The sequence below is a fragment of the Gymnogyps californianus genome, chromosome 27, assembly GCF_018139145.2.
Source record: "Gymnogyps californianus isolate 813 chromosome 27, ASM1813914v2, whole genome shotgun sequence".
Lineage (NCBI taxonomy): Eukaryota > Metazoa > Chordata > Aves > Accipitriformes > Cathartidae > Gymnogyps > Gymnogyps californianus.
Window position 1 is genome coordinate 477,475 of NC_059497.1, and position 25,166 is coordinate 502,640.

At 49.3% G+C, this 25,166-nt stretch overlaps 2 protein-coding genes across 2 annotated transcripts; both read left to right on the forward strand.

Moving 5' to 3' along the window:
- The first annotated feature begins 35 nt into the window (after positions 1 to 35).
- On the forward strand, positions 36 to 3,880 carry BCL2L15 (BCL2 like 15). The gene is made up of 4 exons (XM_050911528.1): positions 36 to 170; positions 2,039 to 2,181; positions 2,968 to 3,183; positions 3,708 to 3,880. The coding sequence occupies exons 1-4, from the start codon at positions 65 to 67 to the stop codon at positions 3,723 to 3,725; spliced, it is 483 nt and encodes a 160-aa protein (XP_050767485.1). The 5' UTR covers positions 36 to 64; the 3' UTR covers positions 3,726 to 3,880.
- Positions 3,881 to 5,405: 1,525 nt separating this feature from the next.
- PTPN22 (protein tyrosine phosphatase non-receptor type 22) lies at positions 5,406 to 24,683 on the forward strand. The gene is made up of 21 exons (XM_050911332.1): positions 5,406 to 5,492; positions 9,452 to 9,560; positions 10,418 to 10,494; positions 11,439 to 11,534; positions 11,938 to 11,976; positions 12,319 to 12,390; positions 12,485 to 12,544; positions 13,011 to 13,153; positions 13,690 to 13,756; positions 15,234 to 15,311; positions 15,854 to 15,946; positions 17,970 to 18,046; positions 18,890 to 19,650; positions 20,666 to 20,749; positions 20,892 to 21,022; positions 21,568 to 21,595; positions 22,011 to 22,091; positions 22,379 to 22,482; positions 23,133 to 23,163; positions 23,880 to 23,957; positions 24,619 to 24,683. Exons 1-21 carry the CDS (start codon positions 5,406 to 5,408, stop codon positions 24,681 to 24,683), a joined length of 2,361 nt encoding a protein of 786 aa, XP_050767289.1.
- Positions 24,684 to 25,166: the final 483 nt, after the last annotated feature.

Here is a 25,166-nt window from a genome sequence, read left to right on the forward strand (position 1 = left end):
ACCTGCAAAGAAGAGCAGCTGCAGCGGCGTCCCTGCCCACGCTGCAGTGGGGAGACGCGCTGCAATGGCAACCTTCGAGGAGCAGACAGCGTGCGTTGTGGAAGCCTTGTTCTCCGACCTCCTAGGTGAAGATGACACTGACTGCCGGAGCCTGGAGACAGACTTGGGAGGTAAGGCCTGTTGTGGGAGGAAAAAACGGTTTCTTTGCTGCAGATGATAGAGGAGCATTTTGACTGAACACTTAAAGGAAGGAGGCTGTACCTTGGGGTTGTTGGGTTTCCTAAAATGCAGGCTTGTGATGACTTCCAAGCTATCTCTGTTTTGGGGGAAAAGTTAGAGCAAGGTAAAGTTTGAATGCCGGGCAGCCCACAGCTGCAGTCTGCCTTGGCAGGGCCGGGCAGCGGGGGCTGTGAAGGACGGCCACCCCGCTTTCCACTCCTCGGGGCTGCAGGCGCTGGCAGCGGGCAGTGCGGCAGGGAAGGTGCTGCTGGCTGCCGTGCCCCGCACGGGTCCGCAGGTCCTGAGTTGCTCCAAGCCAACAGGGACAAGTTTTAACTGTCATTCATTATCAAGAAGAAAGCTCATATTGCTTGTTGGATAAAAACAGTCGCTTTAACATGTAAGACAGAATGTGGTCTTTGCTTCCCACACCCCCAATATCATTTGGGCTACTTTGGTTTGCTGGGAAATGCTGCAAGAAACCAAAATTTTGCCTGTATTCATGTTGCTTTTCCCATTATTTTCTTGGCAACAAACCAGTTGAAATGTCCCAAGAGACACCGGGATCTTGCTGACACCCGATAGCAAGCAAAGTCCATTTCTCAAAAGCTTCATGGAAGTCTGTCATTTTGCCTAAAGAAAAAGTCTGCGTTAGCATATTGCTCATTTCCCTCTCCTGGATTAGACGCCGGTGCCTCTGCCTCTGCTGTCCTGAGCGCTGTGAAACTGCCCCAGAGCCCGGGAGACGCAGGCTTCTGCCCAGGGCTGCCGGCACCTGAACGAGATGAGCTGAGCTGGAATTAGTGGCTGGATGAGGAAGGGGGCTTGGATCAGGAAGCGGTGCCTCCAGATAAAGTTGCCCACAGCTTTGTGTCGAAAGAGTCTACTTTCAGTTCCTTATGACTGTCAAATGTGGAAATGGTTTTGCTGAAAATTTCAGTGTCGGGTAGCTCCTTCTGGCTGAACCTTGTTTTGGTAATATTCAGAAACAATAAATAATAATCCGTTGGGTTTTTTTTTCCCCTCAGGATGCTTTAAGGGAAAAATGCTTTAACTGAGGCGCTCCCCCGCCCTCCCCTTAAGTAATTTAGCTAAGAAGTTCTAATGGTTTTATATACTTGAAATTTGTGAAGTATGCCTTTTGCTCCTTTGTGAAAGCCTTCCCAAATTTGGGTCACTATGAGACTTTGAAACGTTGCAATTTGCACTTGCCCAGAAGAGCCCTTGAGTATAATATCTAAATTCTCTGAAGACTGCACACGATGATCTGCAGCCTCGAAATGCTGGGGGAATGCAAGCAGGACTTTGCCATCCCATCGATGCTGCTGTGTCACTGCAGCCAGAAGAGAGAGATGAGATGCTTCCCAGCAACTCTGACCTTCCTTGCTTGCTTCTGGCAGCCTGGGAGGAAGGAGCTGCCGGAACCCAGAGTGGTAAAAGAGAGGCCTTAGGGATGCCCTTGGAGAAACGGGAGTGGGGATGAACTGAGACTTGACAACGAAGCAACCGAGGTGGGAGGAAAGAGACCTGGACAAACCCATGGTACAGAGCCCCTTGGTCCCTGTAAATCAATGAACACTTGAGTGGCTGTATGACATTTCTTAGGGACTTTGGTTTCACATTTCCTCATGTGTCTTGTCAGAGGTCTACCCTGCATTAACCTCCCGAGTGCTTGAGGCAGTAACTACCGTAGCGCCCGTTGAAGGCAGCGTTTTGGACGCAGTAGGCAGCTAAAGAGGCTGGGCTGTCAGCGCGGGTTCTCCTTCTCCGCCTGTAATGCGTTACGCTGAAACCCCTCGCCCTGCGCTCTCTGCTCTAGAGCCTGTGCAGTCTGCGGGAGAGCCTCCGACCAGGTTTGACCCAGTCGTGGTCGCCAGTCGCCTGCGGCGGATGGGGGACCAGTGCAACCTGGATTTTGAAAGGATTTCCTCAGAGGCCCTTGCTGAAGTGCTCAAGGGAAAGGTAAAGCGCACCGTGTCCTGCCTGGCCTGCCCGGCTCCTTGTCCGTAGGCCAGCCTTGTGTCGCCTTGCGTTGGAGAATAGGAAAAGTCTGGGGAGCAGCACGGCTTAACGCTGCAGGATTCAGGGGGGTCTGAGGGGAAGGGGCACGACACCCCGCAGCCTCCCTTCATTTCTGTGCCGCGGGCGGCGTGCAAGCCACCAGGACAGAAGCCGGACAAGGCGCTGTGGGAGCTGCCTTTTCTCCTCCTCTCTTCCAACGGAGCTGCTTTTTATCACCTGAGAAGCGCTGGAGCCGCCTGGGCAGGCCTGTCGTTGCAGGAGATGCTCTGCGGTCTGGAGTTGGTGGGGGCAGCTAGTGTGTAGAGGAGGAAAGGAGGAAGACCGTGGTGAGAGGAGCAGAGCGGGTTCTCCAGCCTGCTGCAGGTGATCTGGCTCCAGCCTGCCCTGCGGCCAGAGCACTCGTGCCCGCACACTTCTGGCACGAGTGCTGCAGGCAGTTCTAGCTGCAGGCAGTTCTAGCTTCAGGTTCGTTGCAGTTCTGGTTAGGCAACCGGCTGTCCTCCCCAGTCCTTCAACCACGCTTGTACAAGCAACAGTAGAGGAGAGCCCTGCCTTGACTGTCCTATGCTGTATGGGTGTCACCAGGAAGCTGCGGGGTCACCTGCTCGAGGCGTGGGTAGAAGCAGCAAATACAGGAATTTAACCGAATGTTGGGGTTTGAGCCAAGACTTACTTATCACACTGTCATTTAAAAAGAAGCTCAAACTGCTCTCTTGATGCTTGCAGATGGAGAAGTTTGGGGCTGCCGTGGACTCTCTCAGCAGGAGCTGGAGTGACCAGAACCCCGAGCTGGTGTACGAGAGAGCTTTTCTCTCTGTTTCTGTGAAATTGCTAATGTATGTTGCTAAGAAAGTCCAAGCTGCCGTGCTTCCCAACCAACTCACAGAAGTGATTAATGGAAATTCTCAAGTGAGAAACTACATTGAGGCCTGCGGCGGATGGGTAAGGATGCGAAGGTGGCGGTGATGTTTGCCTGGGCATTTATGGCTCTTCTTTGTGTCTCTCACCTCTCCCACCTGCCTCGCTCGGCTTGTCAGTGATACCAGTGTGTCCCCCAAGACATGCGCACCAGCTAACTCTGCGTATAGCTGTGCGAGCATGGCTTTGCTAAACACCTCGGTGAAGTCTTACTGGAGTCAGCATCAAACTTCCCATCTGCTTCTCTGTCTCAGGGTTTAATTCCTTATCTCAGCATCTTGGGAGCTCAGCTCGCTCCCTTAGATGAAAATCAGAATAATGAAGGATGGGCCATACAAAAAGTGCCGTCCTGCTCACGCAGCTTTACAGACCCCACTTGGTGCGTTTTACCAGGGGAAGGGATGAAATCGGTCCAGGAGAGGGTTGCAGTGGGAAGCGAGTCACTCATCCCTCCATCCCATGTCCTTCTCTTCCTGCCAGTTCCTTTAAACCTGCCTTGAATCCTTTCTCTAAAACACACACGCATGGGGTTTTTTGTTTGTTTTCAGGAGAACTTGGACAATTGAGAGAAAGGGCTGTACTACTTTCCAGAAGGTGAAGCTGGGCTTTTCATTGGAAAAGAAAAGAGAAATGCTGTTGTATTTCTTCCAGAGACTGCAAGCAGAACTCTACACATAAGCAACGTGTAAAAGAGATTCTGTATCACTACAAGCAAAAATTAATAAATGTTTGTTGTTATTAATTTGTTTTTCTTCTTGTGTTTCTCTTACATTTAGCCATAAAAGTGGGCTTCACTCTTATTCAAGGTTTCTAGGTTAGTGCTTAGTGCTGCAGACTCATCAGGTGAATATTTGTTTCAAAACATGTTTCCATTAGTTATTCTAAAGATCTCTCGGTTCCTCTCAGGTGATTCAAACACTTATTTTTGCAAAATTAACATTTGACATTATTTTAAACTAAAACTGATGGCTCTTTCAGAGTGATCAGCAGCCCTTTGCCTTTTAGCAACTGGATACAGAAATCTTGTAGCTATTCTGTACCTGGTCTGCAAGAAAACACAAAGGGGGAACACATTTAATGACTTTAGTTACAATCAGAAAGAGAAATAGACTTGGTACAGCTAGTCTGAAGTCTTTGTGCAAAATGTGAGATATTGGAAAGATCAAGGTTGTGATTCCCATACCTTTTTTTGGGTTTTGGGGGGTTGTTTTTAGTTTAGTTTTGTTTAGTTTTCCCTACTTCTGCAAGCAGAGAAAATGGATGGCCTTCGAGAACTTTGCTCTCTGCATCCTCTTCCCACTTTGGAATGACCTCTACTTTGTCCTATGGGTTTTTTTAGAGTACCTGTAAGCGTTACTGAGAATGAGTGAGGTGAATTAGGCTGGCATAATTAATTTGATTTCTGTAGTCTACTGGAGTCAGATTTGACCCTCTCTTCTGGCACAAGCTACCAGACATGGGGAATTGTGGCTGGAAGAGTTGACCTGAAGCACGTCGATAGGTTTTCTCTGTTCAGAAGCGGTCGCGCAGTTCAGGGCAGTAACGCGTGCAAGCCAGGTTCAGGTGCTCAGCATCTGCCTGAAGTATTCTTTCAAAATATTTTGCAGTTAATGTGGCAAACAGGCAAAGTTATAAGTGTGAAGGGGAACCGTGGATTCTGCGTGCTGTTTTAGGGACTCTTCTGGTCGCAGCACATTCCAAGTCCGAAGCCTTCCCCCCGGCCGCCCGGCAGTGACGCGCAGCCGCCCGTGGGCACGCGTGCTCAGCTGCTGCCCCCCCGGGCTCACCCCTCCGGACCGTGGCCCGGCAGGGCCGTGCTGCTGGTGACGGCTGGCCGTGGCGCTTAGAGAAGTCAGATGTTGGGGTGCTTGGCTCTGGTCTCCAACGTCTGACCACCTTCGTGGCACAGTGCACGGGGAAACAGCTGGGCACGCTGGAGGCGCCCGGGGGACGTGGGGCAGCCCTGCTCCTGCCACGAGGCTCCTGCCCAGCTCAGTGCTGCTGCGAGGCGCGCGTCGAGTGCGTCTGGTTTTAAAAGGAGGCGCTAGGGCCCCAGGTTGTGTGTTTTTGTTTTGTTATTTGACCACGATATCTGTTACGTACTAATTTCCTTTGAGACTTGTGATGAAGTCAGTAAACCACAGCCTGCCGCGAGCGCTCTCCGGGCTGGCGCTTTCCGCTGCGGCACGCACTTGACATGTCCATTCCCAGGTTTGGCAGGCCAGTCGTGCTCGGTCTCCGGCAACATGGACCAAAGGGAGATTCTGCTGCAAAACCTGGAAAGAGCCCAAGGCAAGAAGGTCAACCGAGAAGAGTTTGTAGACGAGTTTTTGGTAAGTTTGCTTAAGGCACGGCTCTGTGTTTCAGTTGATTTTAAAGGGAACCGCTCAGTCACTTCTCAAATGGGGATGTGATTTGCATGTGACAATAAGATTTTCTATGAATTTTACAGCAGAAAGAGACGCAGGAGTTAACTGTGGTAAAGGGAATGTAAAGACAGAAGAGTAATTTAATAGTTTGCATTCAAAGTAAAACCATTTGCTTGTTAAATAATTGCCCGAGTGCTTCCTGTTTTGTACTTTGTGAATGCACTTGTCAAGACACAGTTTCACTTCGCCTGGTAATACAACTCGGGGTATAGTGAGGAATATGGAGCCACTGCCCCTTCTCCCCATTGCAATCTGTAATATATCTGTGATACACGTGTTCCTGTCAGGGATCTCCAGTTGCTGCTTGACGTAGCTTTTCCTTTTTTCATTTCAACAGAAAGCCCCCACCCTGCCCCGTACCATCTGCGGAGCAGGGAGCGGGTGTTCAGAGAAATGCCCTGTGGACCCGAGACTGTTCCGCCTCTCATCGGCACGGGGCACCTTGGCCCAGGCGTGAGGAGACAGTGATCGGAGCAGCTGGACGGGCCATTTCTCCGGCCTCCAGCGCTGCGCTAGGTTACGTGGAAGGGCTCGTGCATCCGTTCGCACTGCGTGCATGTGCTCTACGTCCAGCACTGCTTCTGGCCCCTCCTGGAAATTAATTTCTTGTTCCCTCAAGGCAAAACTAGCAAAAAATGCTGATGGCTCCCACCTTCCCCTGTGTTCTGCAGCGTCTAGCTGGTTGAGATCCGTGCAGTGCCCCGATCTGTGAGCTCTCTGACATCTTTTTATTTGTTTGGGTGGCAGGGTGAGTCTTAGATGGCAATCCACTGTCTCACAGTTAAAGCTGATAGCTGGCGATGGCTGTTGATGTGTCAGCTGGAAAAGGCTGCTCTGGCAGGCTGTCTGGGCTGCTCTGAGAAGCAAAGGCATTGCCCAGCTTTCGCAGACATAGGGAAGAGTAAAACTGATACATCTGTAAGATCTGAGATGTCTCAAACGCCGGAATAACCACTGGCCCTGAGCTACCCCCCGGGCAAGGGCTGCAGCAGGCAGTGGTCTCTGGGGAAGGTGCAGGGGTTACTTAGGAGTCCCCACGAGATCCAGCCCTGCTTTGTCGTACCAGTGAAGACTGGCACTTCAAACACTTGGGAAAAGCTTAGTGCTTGGTTTCCAGGCGTCTGGGTTGGAGGGAAGTGATTAATCTGAGCCTGCAGTGACAGTCTGTTGTTCCATGGAACAAAGTGCTGTCACAGGCTGCTGAATTTCCCCCTTTCGCTGCTGTGCTGGGGTTGTACTGTGCTGTGCGAGGCAGCAGGCTGTCGAGCCCTGGTGCACGGGCTAGTTCTAGCAGCCAAATGTACAGTTAATTTTCTGACCAACATGGCAGGTAGAAGTGGTCGAGGCTGTGTTTCCTCTTGTACTGCGAAGAGATCTTCCCAGGATGGCCTGAGTTGCTGGCCACTTTTGCAAGTGCAGAAGCCTTAACAGGCAATTGCGATGGCTTGCATTTTCAAACTTGGTAGAAATGTTCGATGCTATTTCTCCATCCTAACGCCTCCCCTCTCTTTGTGTGAACAAGCATTTGTACATGCAAATTGTGGTGGTGTTACTGTAAATGATCAGGTTTTTTTTTTTTTTAGAGTCCCCTTTTTCTGTTTGTGCAGTCTCACAGCCAGAGTTTGATCCTTACTGCTCTTGCTTGCTTTCTCATATGTAGGCATTTCTCAAGCAGTTTTATGTCAGTTTATGCAGGGACAGAAAAGTAAGGCGATTCAGAGCCTTGGCTACGAGAAGACTGGCTTCAGCACTAAGTGATGCCCCTTCCATGAAAGCTTACCCTGGAAGTTGGGGTTGCACTGGAAGGAGGCAGGGGGAGGATGCGACCAACACCAGAAGAGCTCAGGAGGTTACTGGGAGGTGTAGTCTACAAAAGCCATCCTGCTCCCACAACTTCTATTACACTGTGCCTGCTCCCATATTCTTGATTAATAGAGGCTGGACATGTGGACTGTCCTGGGCCTCCTGTACCTTCTTCCTGACTCATTCCATCCAGGTCAGTGAGATGTGACTCCTGTGGTATTGTGGCTGGAGAGCAGCAGAATTTAGGGTTTAAAAACTGCAGTTTGATGTTAAAAACCAGCAACTCTGACTTGGATCTGAATTGGAATATTTGTGCACAGAAATACTGCGGAGATGAGATACACGTTGCTGTATACACCTTTTATCTGTGGTATTGCTGAGGGGCTGCTTGGCTTGGTCAAGTACGTACAAGCTACAAAGTCCTCCAGCTCCTGATGTGGCCTTTTGGCAGATATCACCATTCTGTAGCTTAATGCATGCCGGCCCTGACGGCTGTCGTGTCCTAGCGGCTGCTCATCTAGAGCAGGCTGGAGTCAAGGCGAGTTTTGCAGCTCTCCTGCAGCTGCTGGCACGTCGGGTCTGCAGCAAGGAGGACAGGGGACAGGATTCTCAAAACTGGATGAGAACTTTTGGGAGAGCTGAAGCGCAGACGCTTATGAGCTCCCGTGGGAAGGTCACCAGTGAGCTGACTCCCAAAGCGATTTACGGTGAGCACCCAAGAATCAGGGCCCCGAAACCATCAGGACTCCTGCGATTCCTGCTCACGTGCTGTCATGCCAGAGCTGCAGCCCCCGAGCCCTCGGGCACGCCGGGGAGGGCTTTGCCAGTACCAGCGGGAGGGACTGCTGCCTCCTCAGCCCTAACCCCTTTGACCACGGCACTATTTTGGTTCGGCGACCCCGAGGCCGGCAGGCTGTTTTTCCCCGTGCCGTGAGCGGCTGAACCGCCGTTCCCACTTTCTGTTAGCAGCTCAGGCGGGTCACCATGAGGTGCACACCGGGCATGGGAAACCCTCTCACCTTGCAGCTCAGGTGTGCCCGTGGTCCCTTCCCTTTGCTCTTCACTCCTGCACACCTTTCTCCCATAAAGGCACACGATCCTGAGGGCTCTCCTGCGCAGCCCGATTCTCTGGACCCCAGCAGTGATGTCCAGGAGGAGGGCTGTGCAGGTATGGCTCCAGGGTGGTGGGAAGGGGAGACTTGCCCCTCGGAGTGTCAAACCGTAGAGACACTTACTAGAGAAATGGCCTTTTGTTTTAAATAAAAAGCACCCCTTGGTGTCAAGAAAAGTGGTTCGGTAGACAAAAAATTGTGAAAGAAAACAATACAGCAAGAATGGTGCTTTCGAAGCTGATGGTAACGAGCAGTGTGTGTTACTTAGAAGCTGATGTCAGTGAAATAAAATTCTATGCTTTGGCAGGAAAAAGATGCTTGAACTCTCCAGGAGTGCTGCAGCTTTATCCTGGAAATGAAAGAGACGAGAGATTCATACCCCTAAGGCTCTATCCTAGGACTCCTTCTCCTTTCTCTTTCATCAGTGCATGTAGCTACTTTGCTCCAGTTGCTTCTGCTCCTTTAGTGGCTTGAGCATTGCTGTTTGCAGCTACAGATGGGAGCATCTTTACCGAAGTGAGAAAAATCAATTGATTTATCTGTCTCTTCTGATATCATTTGTTAAAGGTGGTTTAACGTTGTTACTCCTCTTATCTGGGTGCCATTTACTGAGAATGATTCCCCTGTGTCTCACTTATTTGTGAGGGCGGTGCTTTATGTGCTGTATAAACACATCATTTCACTTCAGAAGCCTACGTGCCCGAGCCTGGTGTGGGCACTGCCTCAGCACACACTTTCCATTCTTCAGAAGCCTGTGCTGGGGCTCTAAGGTGGCTTCTGTCTCTATTCTTGCTCTGAGTACCTTGAGAAAAGCCACTCAGGAAAGAATTAATGGTGCAGACCTTGGTTTGTGGTAGTGAACCTGACCCCTAGAGACCTTCACACGTACTCTAGTCATGTGTTGTATGTAGCACATCTGCTGTAATTTGTTCCATTCTTTTATCACAGAAGCTGAAAAGGCAGTCAACAAAGTACAGATCGGATAAAATCTACCCTACAGCAGCATCTGAGCAACCAGAGAACATCAAGAAGAACAGATACAAGGACATCCTACCCTGTAGGTTGGAAATGGCAAATGTTCCTATTCAGCTTTTTTTTTTTTTCTAGCTCGAGCCTGTTCTCTTCCTCCAGTATCTGCCTGCACAGTTGCTTGCACGTGAGCATATCACTGGCTGTCAGTTGGCCTTGAATTCTGCTGTTCAGATTTAAGGCTTTATCTTTGACTGTTGCAGTGCATGCTCGGGAAGACTTTGGCACATATTTTGTACAGACAGAAGAACTTCTATTCAGTAGGAAACACATCCTCTAACGGTTATCCTTGCAAGCTTTCTGGGTAGCATTGCAACCACTTGTTTTCCAAGGCCTTGTAGAGAATGGCTTTGGGCAAAGATGTCTCCATGATGTACAAAGCAGACCACAGGCAAAAACTGTTGTGGCGTGTCCTGGCTTGATGCAGTAGTCTCCAAAGGACAGTCTGTCCTAGGATCAGAGCAGACTGTCCCTTTCATCCATTCTAGCTTGAAAAACAAAAAAAATCTAAACCCACAGACCTCATTTGAGCCTGTAAGTCGGAGTGCAGCGTGATTTTAGGCTTGGCTTGCTCTATGGTCAGAGGACGCGATTGGCGTTGCGCTGGGGTAGTGGCAGCATCTGCAGCTCTTGCTTAGGCCCTCACCACCACTCTGAAAGAGAGCTTGCCTGTCTGCTGCTCGCGTGTAGGCAATGGCAATTCCATGCAGGGCTATCGGTAGGTGCAGGAGGAGGCATTAGCTGCTTGCACAGCCACTCATCTGCTCTGGGATGAGTGCTTTGATGTATGTGCTCCTCCAAAGCACCTTGTACTGCAGTCTGAGGAGCTCAGCTACCATGAAAGACAAACAGTAACTGCTGCTGCTTCTGCTTTTGTGCCTGCAGTTGACCACAGCAGAGTGGAGCTGTCCCTGATTACATCAGATGCAGATTCTCATTACATCAATGCCAACTTCATCAAGGTATTGCTTCTTTCATGGTGTTTTGCCATGCAAAGGTGTTTGTAGCAGCTGTTAGTGCTGCCTGGTTGAGTTGTGCCAGGAGGAGCAGGTCCTGTGGCTCTGGTGAGTGAAAGGACTATGCAGTAGTTTCTGGGCTATGCTCAAGGATAACTGATGTAAAGAAGATGTGTACAATCAGCGAGCCCTTCAAAAACATCCCGTGCAGCACAGAGGCACCAGGCTGCAGGCCAACGGACATGTGCTCATGTTGGGGTGGGTGGTGGAACAGTTTGTGGCTCACAGCCCTGACTTCTTTGTGGGTGTTACTGCCTTGGGTGGGTGACAGCGGTGCAAAATTGGCTGTGGCCAGAATCGCCTTGCCCGAAACCAGTGCACAGGCAGGAAGCCTTGCACTGCAGCACAGCTGAGACCCACTGCAGCGGCGAGCAACAGGGCAGGTCAACGCGGGCTGGTTCTCCATCAGGAGCTCCATATGTTTTGGGACTCTCCTGTCCTCACAACCCTTCTCTGATAGATAGATGGATAGAAGGTTTCCTTCATTCTGTGTAACCTGTCCGCAGAAGAACAGACCTTCACAAGGGGATCACTGTTCGTTCTTTGGCCAACAGCCACGGATGTGCCAAGCTGCACACTGCAGAGCTGGATCAGCTGTTGCAACATCACCTCCAAGCTCCCAAATGCACTGCAAGAACTGGTGGTCTCTGGGAGCAGACCTCACCTCAAGCCCAGCTCCCTGGCTTGGGTCTGCCTTTGGGAGGTTTGCATGCCATTGGTTTCTGGTTGCTTAATTTGATTTAGGTGCCTAAATTTTAACTATATAAAAGCCCTTCTATGTCCTTAATGGGCTCATTGGATAGAATTAAGATTCAGAAAGAGGGATGACTTTGTTTCTGCTAGTGAACTATGCAAATATGTCTCCATGTCTGATCTGAGTGCTGTTTTAGGGCGTCTATGGGCCAAGAGCATACATTGCAACGCAGGGTCCTCTCCCCACTACTGTCATTGACTTTTGGAGGATGATTTGGGAGTATGAAGTCCTGGTAAGGTGCAGATTTATATGCCTTTCTTTTTTTTAAAAAAGAAAAGTTGTCCGTACAGCCAGCCAGAAGTCCTTTTTGACTAAGCAGACAGTGGGAGTGTCAGGGTTTTACTCCAGATGTCGTGTATGCCCCGCATCCTTCCCGTGAGCCTCCTCCACACTCGTGCTGAGACAGGAGTCTGCTCGTGGCTGTCTCTGTGTTTGGGCTCTGAGTGGGAAAGGTCCTCGTGCCCGGGCTGTGGATGATGTCCTGACTTTGATTTGCCTAGCAGTCTGGGACTCTGGGGAAGGCAGCCCACAGGACTTGCTCATTGCTGAGAAGCACCCACAAGTGATGAGATTGATTTTGCTGCCTGGGTAAGAAACTTGTGTTCAGACTTTTCTAATGAATCTTCTTTCTGCAGATTGTGGTCATGGCTTGTATGGAGTTCGAAATGGGAAAGGTGAGTAACGTGTCAGAGATGGCCTCTGTCGTGACAGTGCCAGGGCAGGGTGGAGAGATGCAGAATTTTATTACATCTCATTAGTGACAGCGAGTTTCTGTTTGATACGAGCTGTTTCCTGAGTCTCCAGCTGCAGATTCTTAAACCGTTTCCAGTAGTGTAGCCAGCCTCTTTGGAAGGGGAAAACCGGCAACGAGGGGTCCAGGGAAGGGGGGGCTGGAGCTGGCCAGCAGCAAGAGCCGGGCCTCCTCCCAGCACGAGCTTTGTCCGGCAGAGTGAGACAGGAGACAGTGCGGGTGGGCTGGTGGTGAATAACCAAACATGTCCTGCTTCTTGCAACAGAAGAAATGTGAGCGGTACTGGGCAGAGGCGGGCGGCTCTCCCCTGCAGTGTGGTCCTTTCTCCGTCGCCTGTGTGAGTACAGCTGCCGCGAGCACCCCGTCACATCACGTGTGCTGGGAACCCATGTCATCCGCAGAAAATATGACTCTAACTTCTTGTTCTGCAGGAAGCTGAAGAGAAGAAAAATGAGTATGTGATTAGGACTTTAAAGGTGACCCTGGACGGGGTAAGTAGGAAAGGTCAAGGCAGGAAATGCATCTTGGCTAGCTTTATTATATCAATAATATACCAAAATACGGCACACTTTGTGCAGAAAATTTTACTCTGCTCAGCCTGCTATTTTAGATTTGACAGTAGCTGAAGGAACAAAGAGAGTAAAAAATTAATTAACTCGAACCTCTATTTCTGAAGCTGTTTGTCAGTTGTGGCAAATCAGACCCTGGGTAAGCGAGCCCAACAGGTAACATCAAGAATGTCATAAAATGGCAATGCTTCTTTTGTAGCAAGAACAGCTGCAAACTGCACCTCTAACCTTTGCCTACCGCTGCAGATGGGAACTGGAGACGTCTGCAGCACGCCAGCTTCCCCTTGCCTTGCCGGCGTCCCAGTCTGCGCCCAGGGAAGCTGCAGCAGCATCCCCTCGGTGGTGCAGGCCAGCCCCGGACCCTGCCAGCGCTCTTCTCCTCTTGCAGGAAATCCGCACCATCCACCAGTTCCACTATAAAAACTGGCCGGACCATGACGTCCCCTCATCCATTGACCCCATCCTGGAGCTCGTTGACGAGATTCGCTGCTACCAGCCGGACGACAGCGTCCCCATCTGCATCCACTGCAGGTGGGTGAGCCGGCCACCGGCAGGGAAGGGCTGCCGGCCCCCTGGCCCCCCGGCCCCCCGCACTCTCGCTTCCTGAGCGGCCGCAGTGGGGGTGGCAGCCGGCACAAGCCTGCAGCCAAGTTCCTCTCGTAGGAAGTTCTAAGGCAAAGGTGTCCTCTGAGGACAGCTAGCACGGCCGGGTGGCAGGAAAGGAGACAGGTAGCAGCAGGCCAGCAATAGCACGTGTATTTAAGAGACCACCAACACTGGGCATGTCCACGTGTGGGCTGGTCACCACAGGAAGACTGAGAACCGTTCGCAGGAGCACGAGGTGTGCCTCGCAGCCTGCAGCAGAGCTGTGGGCAGGCGCAGCCGTACGTGGGGCGGGTGAAGCTGCAGCAGGAGCAGCAGGGCCACCATGCGGGTCTGCACCCTCTGCGGTGTGGGATGGGAGGGTCACAGGAGGCTGTGGGTCTTTTTCAAATATCCTTGTCAGAAAATACAGCGTGCCCATCCTCTGACCTCTGCTAGCAACCCTGCTGTGACTCTCATTGCAGTGCTGGCTGCGGGAGAACAGGAGTCATCTGTGCCATCGACTACACCCAGAAGCTGCTGAAGGACGGAGTGAGTGTCAGCCCAGTCTCTGTCTTTGAACAGTGCCTGCGTGCAGCAGCGCTGCATCTCTCTGTCTCTCCCTCGCCTTCTCTCTCCCCTCACTCTCCCTTTCACCCCGCTCTGACTGCATGCAGATGTATTTCAGGTGACAGCCATGAATGGGAACTCCCCGCAGCCTGACTGGAGAACGGCGGTGGCCAAACCGCTGATAGCCCATTCCCAGTTTGTGCTGCTTCTCTCTCTTTAGGCTCTGCATCATCCGTGCACTGTCCGTTGCCATTGCTCCCCTCCCCATCCCGATGCAAATAGCCCCCGATGCTTGTACCGATGGGGCAGAATCCTTCCTCCCATTGCTCCCTCTGGCAGGACCTTCAGATCACGGAGCTTGGCTCTGCGCTGTCCTTCAGTCTTCAGTACGACTTTACTGTTGTCGTGGTTTAACCCCAGCCAGCAGCCAAGCACCACGCAGCCCCTCGCTCAGCCCTCCCCCCTCCCAGTGGGATGGGGAGAAGGATAGGGGAAAAAAAAGTAAAACTCGTGGGTTGAGATAAGAACAGTTTAATAACTATAAAGTAAAATAAAATATAATACTAATGAATAATAATAAAAATATAATAGTAATAATAATAATTGTAATGAAAAGGAATATAACAAAAAAAGAGAGAACTAAACCCCAAGAAAAGACAAGTGATGCACAATGCAATTGCTCACCACCCGCTGAGCGATGCCCAAGCAGCGATCCGCCCCTCCCGGCCAACTCCCCCCAGTTTATACACTGGGCATGACGTTCCATGGTATGGAATACCCCTTTGGCTAGTTCAGGTCAGCCACCCCGGCTCTGCTCCCTCCCAGCTTCTTGCACACCTGCTTGCTGGCAGAGCATGGGAAACTGAAAAGTCCTTGGCTTAAGATAAGCGCTACTTAGCAACAACTAAAACATCGGAGTGTTATCAACATTATTCTCACACTAAATCCAAAACACAGCACTGTACCAGCTACTAAGAGGAAAATTAACTCTATCCCAGCCGAAACCAGGACAACTGTCTATATTTGTCTCTCTGCAGTGAAGCATCAGAAATCCAGTGTTTCCAAACTAACACCTTGCTTTACTCTGACTCGTCAATAAAAACGTATGTGCAGTCATCCCTGGCCTTGCGGCAGGTTGCTGGGACTTGGAGGAGTGGCTGCTTTCTGTACCGCAGCAACCCTGAACCCATTGATCTGGGAAATCAGTGTCTTGTCCTTCGTCCTGTTCTCAGCTGTTACCAATGCTGTTATAAAAAGGGTATTTTCTGTGGAGTGCAAGACAGGAGGGAGGAGGCAAGCTGGTTCATAATAAAAAATAGCACTTTAAGCAGGTCCTTTGTTAAAAACTCTTGCAATAGCAGGCCTGAATTTCGGACACTGCTCTAAACTGCGTCGCGACTTAGAAGCTGCTTGGAATTAGACCTGTCTGTAATTTCTCGTCTTTTCTCTTTCTTGCAAGATTGTTCCAGTGAACTTCAGTATTTTTAGTCTGATCCAGGAAATGCGCACGCAAAGGCCTTCCATAGTGCAGACCAAGGTATGTTCGGGAAATTTCGCCAACTGGTATACTCTCCATGCTGGGACCTCAGCTTTTCCCCAGGAGGGTTCACAGGGAGGAAACACAGCGCGGTTGTGCTGCTGGGAACCAGGGCATGTAGATGTTCTGTAAGGTCCCTTTTCTGAACAGAAGAATGATTTTGCAGAAATGAATTTAGTAGCTGACCGTTTCCTTGTAGACAGCTGGAATAGCTTAGTGCTTGCAGGCTGATTTATCAGCGCTTACACTGTGAAACAAGGGACCGTCCAGGAAATAAAGTGGGAACTCTTCTCAGCTGAGATAGGCTGAAGAGGAAGCTCAATGCAGAACAGTGTTGTTTGTGTACCCGAAAAAAACCCAAATGCTTCAGTATGAACCCTTTGAAAGTTGTGGCTTCTACCTCTTCTGAGAATTTACCCTGCCAATGGACCGGAAAGTGGCAGCGTCTCTCAGGGGCTGATGCTTGGTTTGGATAACAGGTCACCATTTACAAGTACTGCAGGAGCCGGCTCTCATGTCTGTTTTGTTTGTCTGGAACACAGGAGCAGTATGAGCTGGTTTATGATGCGGTGATTGAGCTCTTCAAGAGGCAGATTAAAGCACTCGATGCCCAGGAAGATTCTGCTGCTTCACAGGTAAAAGTCCCCAGGATACACACACCGCCTCTTGCAGCCTTGGGCATGCCAGCTCTAACCTAGATTCCCACTGCAGAGGTCTCCTCTGCAGACCTGGAATGAACCCCCATGTTTTCTGCTACCCTTGATGCCCAAACTGAGCCTCTTCTCAAGTTAACCTGTGAGAGTCCACCTGTTTCCCTGAACATGTGTGCTGGTTTTGGCTGGGGTAGAGTTAATTTTCTTCACAGTAGCTGGTATGGGGTTATGTTTTGGATTTGTGCTGAAAACAGTGTGGATAACACAGGGATGTTTTAGTTACTGCTGAGCAGTGCTTACACAGAGTCGAGGCCTTTTCTGCTCCTCGTCCCACCCCACCAGCGAGCAGGCTGGGGGTGCACAAGGAGCTGGGAGGGGACACAGCCGGGACAGCTGACCCCGACTGCCCAAAGCGATATTCCAGACCATATGGTGTCATGCTCAGCATATGAAGCTGGGAGAGGAAGGAGGGGACGTTCGGAGTGATGGCGTTTGTCTTCCCAAGTCACCGTTACGTGTGATGGAGCCCTGCTTTCCCAGAGATGGCTGAACGCCTGCCTGCCGAGGGGAAGCAGTGAATGAATTCCTTATTTTGCTTTGCTTGCGCGCACAGCTTCTGCTTTACCTATTAAACTGTCTTTATCTCGACACATCGGTTTTCTCACTTTTACCCTTCTGATTCTCTCCCCCATCCCACCGGGGGGAGTGAGCGAGCGGCTGCGTGGGGCTTTGTTGCCGGCTGGGGTTAAACCACGACAACGTGCAATGCTTATCACAGGATTTGGCCCCAAGCGACAGCTAAATTTTCTTCAGTCTCAAAACCATTTCCTATATTTTTAGGAACTTTTATAATTGTTTAATGTAATGAGTGAATAGAAAAGCACCAACTTTCTACAGTAGCGGCTGATTTCCATGTGGACGTGCCAGTGAAACTTGTCTTCATGGAGTGCTTGCAAGCAACAGAATGACTTTTTGTCTAGGTCGGGAAGCTTGGGTGCACAAGGCGGTATGGCTAAAAGTGTTAGTCTGCAACATGGTGGTATTTTAGTGAGGTAATCAGCATTACAGCCTGCCTGTGGGAGAGAGTAGGCTAAAATATCTTGTGAAAAAACATGTCAAAGTCTTTCAAATCTGATACACCTCCAAGGAAAAACAATGTGGTCTTGGTATGAAGTTGCAGATAAACAGGAACATCCAAAACATCCATGGTTAAGCTTCTCTCTGCTCTTGCTGTTCTTCTGTGACTGCTGGCACAAACCTTACCTTTCCTGTGTAGCTGTTTGCAATCTGGCTGAAGTAAATGCATTGCCGTTCTTAGGCAAAGGCTGAAAGGTTACCGTTAGCTTATTTTGTCAGAAGCTTTTGTCTAAAGACTTGGGAACAGGATCCTGTGATGGGACTCATGCCTCAGTTTTGCCATAGGATTTGCAGGATGTACCAAGCCAGAGCTGAGTGAGAAAAGAGCTGGAAAGAGCCTCTTTCTATGTGTTGTGGACAGTCTGTAAGCAAAGGAGACGCAAGACTAGGTTGACACAAAGTGCAGAAAACGGTTCAAGTCCGGATGTGGTTTTGTAGCTCCTGGCCAAACCTCTCGCCCACCTAAACCTCGCTGCCCTCTGAAAGCACTTTGCAGAGCGTGGGGGGTGGTCATGTGCTGAAGTGTCAGGAATGAAACCAGCGCCCGACTTGCCAGGCTGAATGCCCGCGTGGGGTCCTGAAGGCAGAGCTGTCTGCACAGGCTGTTTTGCAGGTGTTGGGAACAGCTGGATGGTTGTACGGCTTGCTGTACTCTCATTTCAAAAAGGTGCTGTCAGGAATTGCTGTTCAGGAGGTTCTGTCCTCAGTTTTCAGCTTGAACTTGGTGTTTTCAAGTTGGTGTTTGTCATTTCCAAACTGCATTAATAATTAAAAGTAGTTGGCACAAATTCCACCTCCTGAAATAGCACGTTTGTGTTCTTTGCTTTCTTCCTCCTCACTCTTGTTTTCTAACCTTTTCTTTCACTAGGTACAAACAACGCATCCTGTAGCCGAGCCACTTCGGACTTCAGTGGAAGATATTTATTCTCTGAGATTACTAACCTGGTAAGGCCATAGCACAAGTATCCCCTGGGTTAGTATTTTCAGTCACCCATACGATTTCAGGAAGATGCACTTTTTAATGTGAGCTTTGTGACACAGTTCTGTTTGAACGTTGCATTTCATTTGTCAGCAGGATCTGCAGCCTCTCTTGAGTCCCACTTTGACTCTCACTTTTGTTCCTAACATAATTCCTGCTCTTCTCACTGATGTGTCTCTGAGATGGAGTCTCAGCCTCTTCCCTGCATGCCATTACCTGTCCCCCTCTTCTGCCCCTGGGTCTGTTTCATGTTGTGCTTACGCAGTGTTTCACATACGAACTGAAAACACGTCGCAGGGCAGTATAAAAAAAGGCTCACGCACGCGGAGGCACCCCAGTGCCGGTTCATCTCAGCCCTCTGCCTGGAGCTGTGCACCCTGCAGGGTGCCCCCCCCCGCCCCCATCTTTCGTCTGCACGTGCCACCCCAGTGCCTCTTGCTGTAGGAACAGCAAGCCTGAGGAGCCTAGCTTCCCGACACGGGCAGCTTCAGAGGGTGGTGGGTCCTTTCTGCGGGCATGTTTTGGTTTGCAGTGTCTGCTTTCTGTAAATAATTTTGCTTTTTGGTATAGTCTGCCCTGAGGGTGTAGTTTACCTGCGTAAAGGGGCCTCCTCTGTTCACCATTTAATGGGGTTCAAATGGGGCACCAGGGTGCACAGGCCTTCCCTGCGCTCCTTGCTTGAGGCTGAACCGGGCTCTACGTTCCTGGATCTGCTCGTAGGAGCAATGTTGTGGGGCCTTGTTAGTAGGCTAACAGAGATTTCTGAGTACTAGATGGCTTTGACTTCACATCACAGTGCTTTATTGCAGCTCAGAGCAAGAGGAGCAGGATGTGCGTCAACATCTTCCTCCGGTGGTACAAAGCAAAGCATCCCTGACATCGTCGTCTGCCACGGGAGTACCCGACAGCTCTGGTCGTGGAGTCCCTCCCATCAGACAGGCGATCTCCTTTGGCACTTTGAACTACATCAACTGCAGAACGGCAGCTGCCGCTGAGAAGTGGGGTTCTGGGGACGCTCTTCAGAAACACCGCAGTCTGGAGTTCAACAGCATCTCTCCTGAGCAGCTGCTTCTGAACCTGGAACCGAAGAGAGCAGGCAGGAGAGGGCCTCGTGGCAGGGCACCTCTGACACGGACTGCATCGACCCCTTTTGTGCTGGCGCAGCGGGGAGAAGGCTGGGAATGGGATGGAGGGGATGCAAAGCCTGTTTTGAGTTCACAGTTGCCAAACGCCTGCTACTCAAGCTTTCAGGTGAAGCAGCAGGATGGATTTTCCCCTGTTGAGCTGAACCACTCGAGCCGAGAAGCGGACAGCCCCCCACGCCGCAGGAACCGTGGGCAATGTCCTTACCCTTACTTCTGCTCAGCAGAAGACCCCTACTTCTCTTCGCTCTCCTCAGATGACCCCGTGTCCCCAGTGTTTGCTGAGTGCTTTGTGGAGGGGCAGGATGCACTTCTCCCTTCTTGCGCTGCGAGTGCCCTACTGCAGCCTGCCGTGGCCAGCTCCCCACCGCCCAGGCCTGTGTCCCACCACGCTCCCCTGCTGAACGACGAGAGGACGTCCTCCCCGAGTAAGTGGCGCAGCACTGCGACAAGCTGGGCTCAGTCACTGGACTGCGGCGTGCCGGAGGCAGTGGCGAGTGTTGTCCTTTGGTGTCCAGGCAGGGCTGTAGCTGCTCCTCGGGACTGTGTTCCCGTGGGACCTGAGGGAGCAACTGGTTTCGTCCTTGCACTTGTTTCATCCTGCCTTAAATTTTTCCCATAAAAATAAACAACATTTTTAGAACAGCATGATTTTGGGTTTCGCATTACACAGCTGCTCTGGACTACTGTGTCACCTCGGTACGGCTCTCACAGGAAGGCAGGGATTGGCGCTGACCAATTCTTAAAACAGGGTGCTCCAAGAAGCATTCAGAAAGCTCCCAGAAATGGTTTTCTCTGAGGATCTAGTTTCCAGGTCAAAACCCACTCCTTTCTGCAGGGTGTCGTGCAGGGGGACACTCACATCCCACTGAGGCTGAGAGAAGCAGGACTTCAAACGTTAGTGTTTTGCCCAGATCTGTATAGCCTTAAAACCATCACCCGCCATATGAAGAAGGTAGAATTATTCCTTGGTCTGGTCAGTCCTGGCCCAGTCGGACATTTCCCATTGTCCGCAGCTTTGGCATTTGCTCAGCTTTGTCCGGCTCAGGCCCTTCAGCATTCAGTGTCACAGAAGTGTGCTCATTATCTAGATGCTAGAGACTCTCGGAAAGTTACGGGAGTTGCAGCACAAGCCAAGCAGCAGTGGCTACCGCCAGCTGTGACCTTGGCTCTGTGCTGGGGGTACGCTCACCATTTTCCCCTGTGCAATGGGAATTCTGCTGCCGACACTGCTGGCAGTCTGCCCTTGGGGCCGCGTAGCTAGCGGCAAGTGAATTGGTGCCGAGGACTGTTTGGATTTTTAACTACAGTTTAGAGGCGTTAACCGTCATCTCTGGTGTGCGGTTGGGCAAGAGCAGTCAGCTCTCGGAGTCTCTACAAAGGTCTGGGGTTCTCCTGCTGTGTCGTGCCACGCAGGTAATCTGTCCATGTCTCCCCAATTAGCCACCCTGCCACAGCCAGATGATGACGATCCTCCGCCCCTGCCCGAGCGAACCCCCGAGTCCTTTATCGTGGCCAGTGAATCTGGTAAGTGCATTTAACAAAGCAGGGGCTGAGAAGTGCTCTGAGGGCTCTTCCCATGTTTGTGTGGTATCGTAGCATCCGGCAGTGCCTTTCCTCTGCCTGCCTGGGATGAGAAATGACCTCTCTTGTGTTCAATTGTTTCTAGGACAATTTCCTCTGGCCACTTCTGATTTTCAGCTTCCAGCCAGAAACACAAATATTGGAACCTCTTTGGAGTGGAGTGGTGAGTCTCACTCAGAGGTGTTTAATGACTCAGTGAGGCTGAGACCACATAAGGTAAGTAGGTGGCTTTTTATGTCTTCTCCAGCACTACCACTATGCCAATTTCCTTATCATGTTTCCTTCTGTGAGGAAGACCCTAGTTTTGGCACTGTGTACTTTCCAGAAATTATTTCAGGGTTCAGGACTGGGAGGAAGATGTGATCTCAGTCAGGCTCCTCCTTGTCAACGTCTACTTTACTCCAAACATTATTTTTTGGGGTCCTAAATCCCAAACAAGGTAGTAAAAATATTGTCCCTCTTTTAGAGAAGGATAATGAAGATGGGAAGTTAGCGGTCCGCTGAGGTTCACACCGCTCTGTGGAACAGGCAGGAGCTGAACACAATTTAGGCATCTCTTGATCATCCCATAGTTGAGTTATAGCTTTGTAAAGTGAAACAGTAAGGCGTAAGTCTACCTTCCATTACATGAGCATGGAGGTGTGTGGGGGAGGGTGTTTGCACGTAACATCATTTCCTCATCTTCTCTGGCTTGCTTGTGTGCAAGAGAATGACATTTGGTTGTGGGAATTTCAAATACTTTCCTTGTTTTTTGTTTCCAGAGTGTGAAGCTTCAGAGACCACAAACAGGTATAAGTTTAATGCTGAGATAAACTATCTTTGGAAATAAGGTCTGCTTTTTACTGAAGCCGCTTTACCGTGTTTAGTAAATGTCTTTAGGATCTGTGCTCAGTCCAACGGAAATTTTGTGTTGCTAAATAGTTCTGCAACTAAATAGTTCTAAACAGAGCTAGACAGTTTTGCAACCAAATGAACCGGTAGTTTTATATTTCCTAACCAGCTCCTCCCTCACCCGGTACACGATGATGTTCCTTGCAGCCTCCTCAGGCTGAGGGCTGTCACATCTTTTGCTGCATGTTGTGTGTTTCCTTTGAGATGATTGACATGTGCCGGTTAGAGTGCTGTGGACCTCCCAGTGAACTGATACATATATTTATATATATTTAAAGCTAGCTAACCAACTCTTTTATCTTTGCTTTCTTAGAGACAACCCGGGATCGCTCTAACTCTCCTCCCCCGCTTCCTGAAAGAACCCCAGAGTCATTTTTTCTTGCTGATCCAGCAAGTAAGTGATGAGTTATTTTCTCAGCATGTAACTGAGATTTTGTAGTTACACCTAAACCTGTAGGTAGCTGAGGAGATTGCGGCCCACTTGTTCAAAGCATTACCCACGGTAGTGCTTCAGGGGAGCTCAGCAGATACAAAGAAAGTAAACGCAACTAGGGGACCTGCTGGAAATTTCTAGAACTGCTGCCTTAGAGGAAATGAAAAGCAACAACAAAGCACTTACTTAGAAAAAAAGCAGGAGGATTCTTGAATGACCACTGAAAATGTTCTGATGTATGTTCCCAGGTCTGCAGCCTGCTGCAAGAAATTCTGTGAGTCCTCCGGGCTTGGAGAACAATGCTTCTGAAACATTGTCAAAAGAGCCTACGAAATGCTTCAGGAGAAGCAAGGTAAAAAACAACACAAAACAAAAGCTATTGAGAACGGAGGGGGAGAGAACAAGAGGTCGTTCTAGCTACAGCTATTGCTACTTTCTCACTGCTAACCTTGTGAAAATTGCCTGCTTTGAGACCACTCATACTGAGGGCAAGGAAACACGACTAATGAAAATGTTCTGTTGTAGAACTGCAAACAAAACCACTGTCTGCCCTAGGAACAGAGTAACACAGCCATACCCGTGTCAATGGTTACGCCTCGGCACTCCGTCCACCTGAAGCGCCAGTTCCTCTTGGAAAAAGCTGCTCGAGTGGAGTCTGAGTTCCCGTGTAGGACAGACTCTGCTCATCACCAGTCTCCTCTTGTTGTGGCCCTAGTTAATTATCCTCATGAGCAACTGTACTTCGGGATGTTATGGTTGAGCAGAAAAGCATTAGAGGAAAACAGCAAGAATAATACAAACTGGAGGCATTCGGGCTGGCCAGCAAAAAGCCAGAGACAAAGTGAATAGCAGAAGCCTGCATTTCAGTCTCAGCTGCTAGGCACGATACTTCTTATGCGATACATGTATATTTATCAGTGAATTCCCTTTATCGTAGTAGCTGATTTACTGCTTGCTACATTTTTTTCCAACAAGCCGCCTTCTTCCTTTTTTTTTCTACAGAGCTTGAAAATACTGAAAAATGTGAGAAAGAGTAAGTCTTTCAGGCTAATGTGCATCTTCCTGACGGCTTTAAGCAAGTATCTGAAGAAATATGTGGGATTGAATTTTCAAGAACCTGAATTTGTCAAATGTGAAATGGAGTAGGACATACAGAGCTGCACTGGCTAGCTGAGTACCATCTCATCTGGATAGTAATACGTGTTTTAGGAGTATCATAAGGATGCTGTGGTGCCCTTGTAATGCCCTTTGGGTGCCTTGGGGACAGCTCCAGTGTACCCAAATTAACAAATTCTTCAGGTCATTCAAACCAGTGTTGTGGGACATCATACTCTAAAAATGGGGGATAGGGGTGCTGTGGGGAATGCGAGCCCTATTCTGGATTTTGCCCAGGCTATTTCGAGCATAAATAAGGAGTTTCTCATTAAGTTCCTTTTGATCTAAAATTAAAATGCTTATCTTGAAAACAGGACTGCTAAAAACTGTTTAAAGCACTTCTGAGCAAACATTTTCCCCGTGGATTGCGCTGCAGTAGTACACTGGCTCCCTGCTCTGAGTCGTTAAAACTGTGTGGCATTCAAGCTCTGCTAGTGGGGAAAGTACTTAACTTTGTCTTGTGCTGAAACAGCACCCGTGCCCAGTGTCATCGTGCATGTGGCAGTACGTGTCTTCCTGTAGGTGTGACCGAGTCCAGCTCTTCAGGGACTTACCATAGTGACTAACTGCTTCAGTCTAATGTTTTATTTCTAGGCATCCGTAGTCCATCTTCACTGACAAAACCATCAGAATCTGCCCCGTTAAACCACTCGAGGTCTTTCCTTAACTTCGGTATGTTTTTCTCTTTGTGTTTTGGTGTAGGAAGTACCTGTTTTTTGAAAGTCTAAATGCAGCTACCAGGCTGAATGCTAACAAATTACAAACACGACAAATAATGCTTATTATATTTTACACATTTACAACTTTATTCACAAACTGTTTAAAGAACAGGTAAGGATGGAAAACACAAACCCTGAAACCTACTCTGACAAATGTTTCTCGGTGTGTGAAGAGTCTGAAGCGTGTATTTGGCTTTCCTGTATCTGAAAGCCTTTATGTGGCAACAGAGACAGCAGAAGACAAAGACAAAGCTGTAGCACTGCCACTAGGCTGCTGCCTTATGTTGTGTAACACGGCAGAGGAGAAATACCATGTTTTCCATTTTAAATTCTTCTACTAGAGAGTAGTCATTTATTAGATTAGGCATAAAAATCTGGTTATCGTGATATTCATGCTATAATGACAGTATTTGTCATATAGACACATTGATAGACTGCTTTTGCACCAGCTGACTTACAACTACAGGATGTTGCTAAGTCTACCATATCTTAAAGTCTGGGAAAGAACTGAAATTACAAGTATTTTCAAACACCGTATTATCTTAAGGAATTACATAATCAACATCTATAACATACGGATTTGTTGCATTAAAAAAAAATAAATTTCTTCCTAGGCTTTGCAAATCGATTTTCAAAACCTAAAGGACCAAGAAATCCACCACCAGCATGGAATATTTAGATACGTTTTACAGATTTGGCGTTGCAGATTTGTGAAGTCCTTCTGATACGCCGTGAGTGCTCATCCCAGTAAGGTTTCCGTCAAAATAAATACATCAAAAGCTGTTGCATGATATTTGCAGCTCAGGCACTACTTGCACGTTCTTCATCAACTAAAGTTTTAAAGTAAAGAAGAACATAGAAGTACCAGCAGCTAAGCACTTTCAGTTAACTTACAACAGGATGGAAACTAAAAATGGGAATAGATATTTTATCCTAAGGAGGGATACATTTTTGTTGTGTTTTGGAACATATTCACTTCAAAAAGATGGATTTACAAAGCAGTGTAAACTGGTGATAGGATCCAGCGAAGACTATTGAATGATACGGAAGGCCAACGGAGCGGACCAAAGCAGAACAAGACTCTGGATCGTGCAGACACAGCATCTGTGTAACTTCACTCACATGTGAAGGTCTACTGTAATCAAAGACTCGCACTTCCTTA

Excerpts from the sequence above, each read along its gene's own strand:
- PTPN22 (XM_050911332.1), top strand. The coding sequence starts at position 5,406 with ATGGACCAAAGGGAGATTCTGCTGCAAAACCTGGAAAGAGCCCAAGGC. Across the intron at positions 12,545-13,010 it reads TAAAGGTGACCCTGGACGGG|GAAATCCGCACCATCCACCA; the intron begins GTAAGTAGGAAA and ends CTCCTCTTGCAG. Across the intron at positions 23,958-24,618 it reads GAGGTCTTTCCTTAACTTCG|GCTTTGCAAATCGATTTTCA; the intron begins GTATGTTTTTCT and ends ATTTCTTCCTAG.
- BCL2L15 (XM_050911528.1), top strand. The coding sequence starts at position 65 with ATGGCAACCTTCGAGGAGCAGACAGCGTGCGTTGTGGAAGCCTTGTTC. Across the intron at positions 171-2,038 it reads CCTGGAGACAGACTTGGGAG|AGCCTGTGCAGTCTGCGGGA; the intron begins GTAAGGCCTGTT and ends TCTCTGCTCTAG. Across the intron at positions 2,182-2,967 it reads CTGAAGTGCTCAAGGGAAAG|ATGGAGAAGTTTGGGGCTGC; the intron begins GTAAAGCGCACC and ends TGATGCTTGCAG.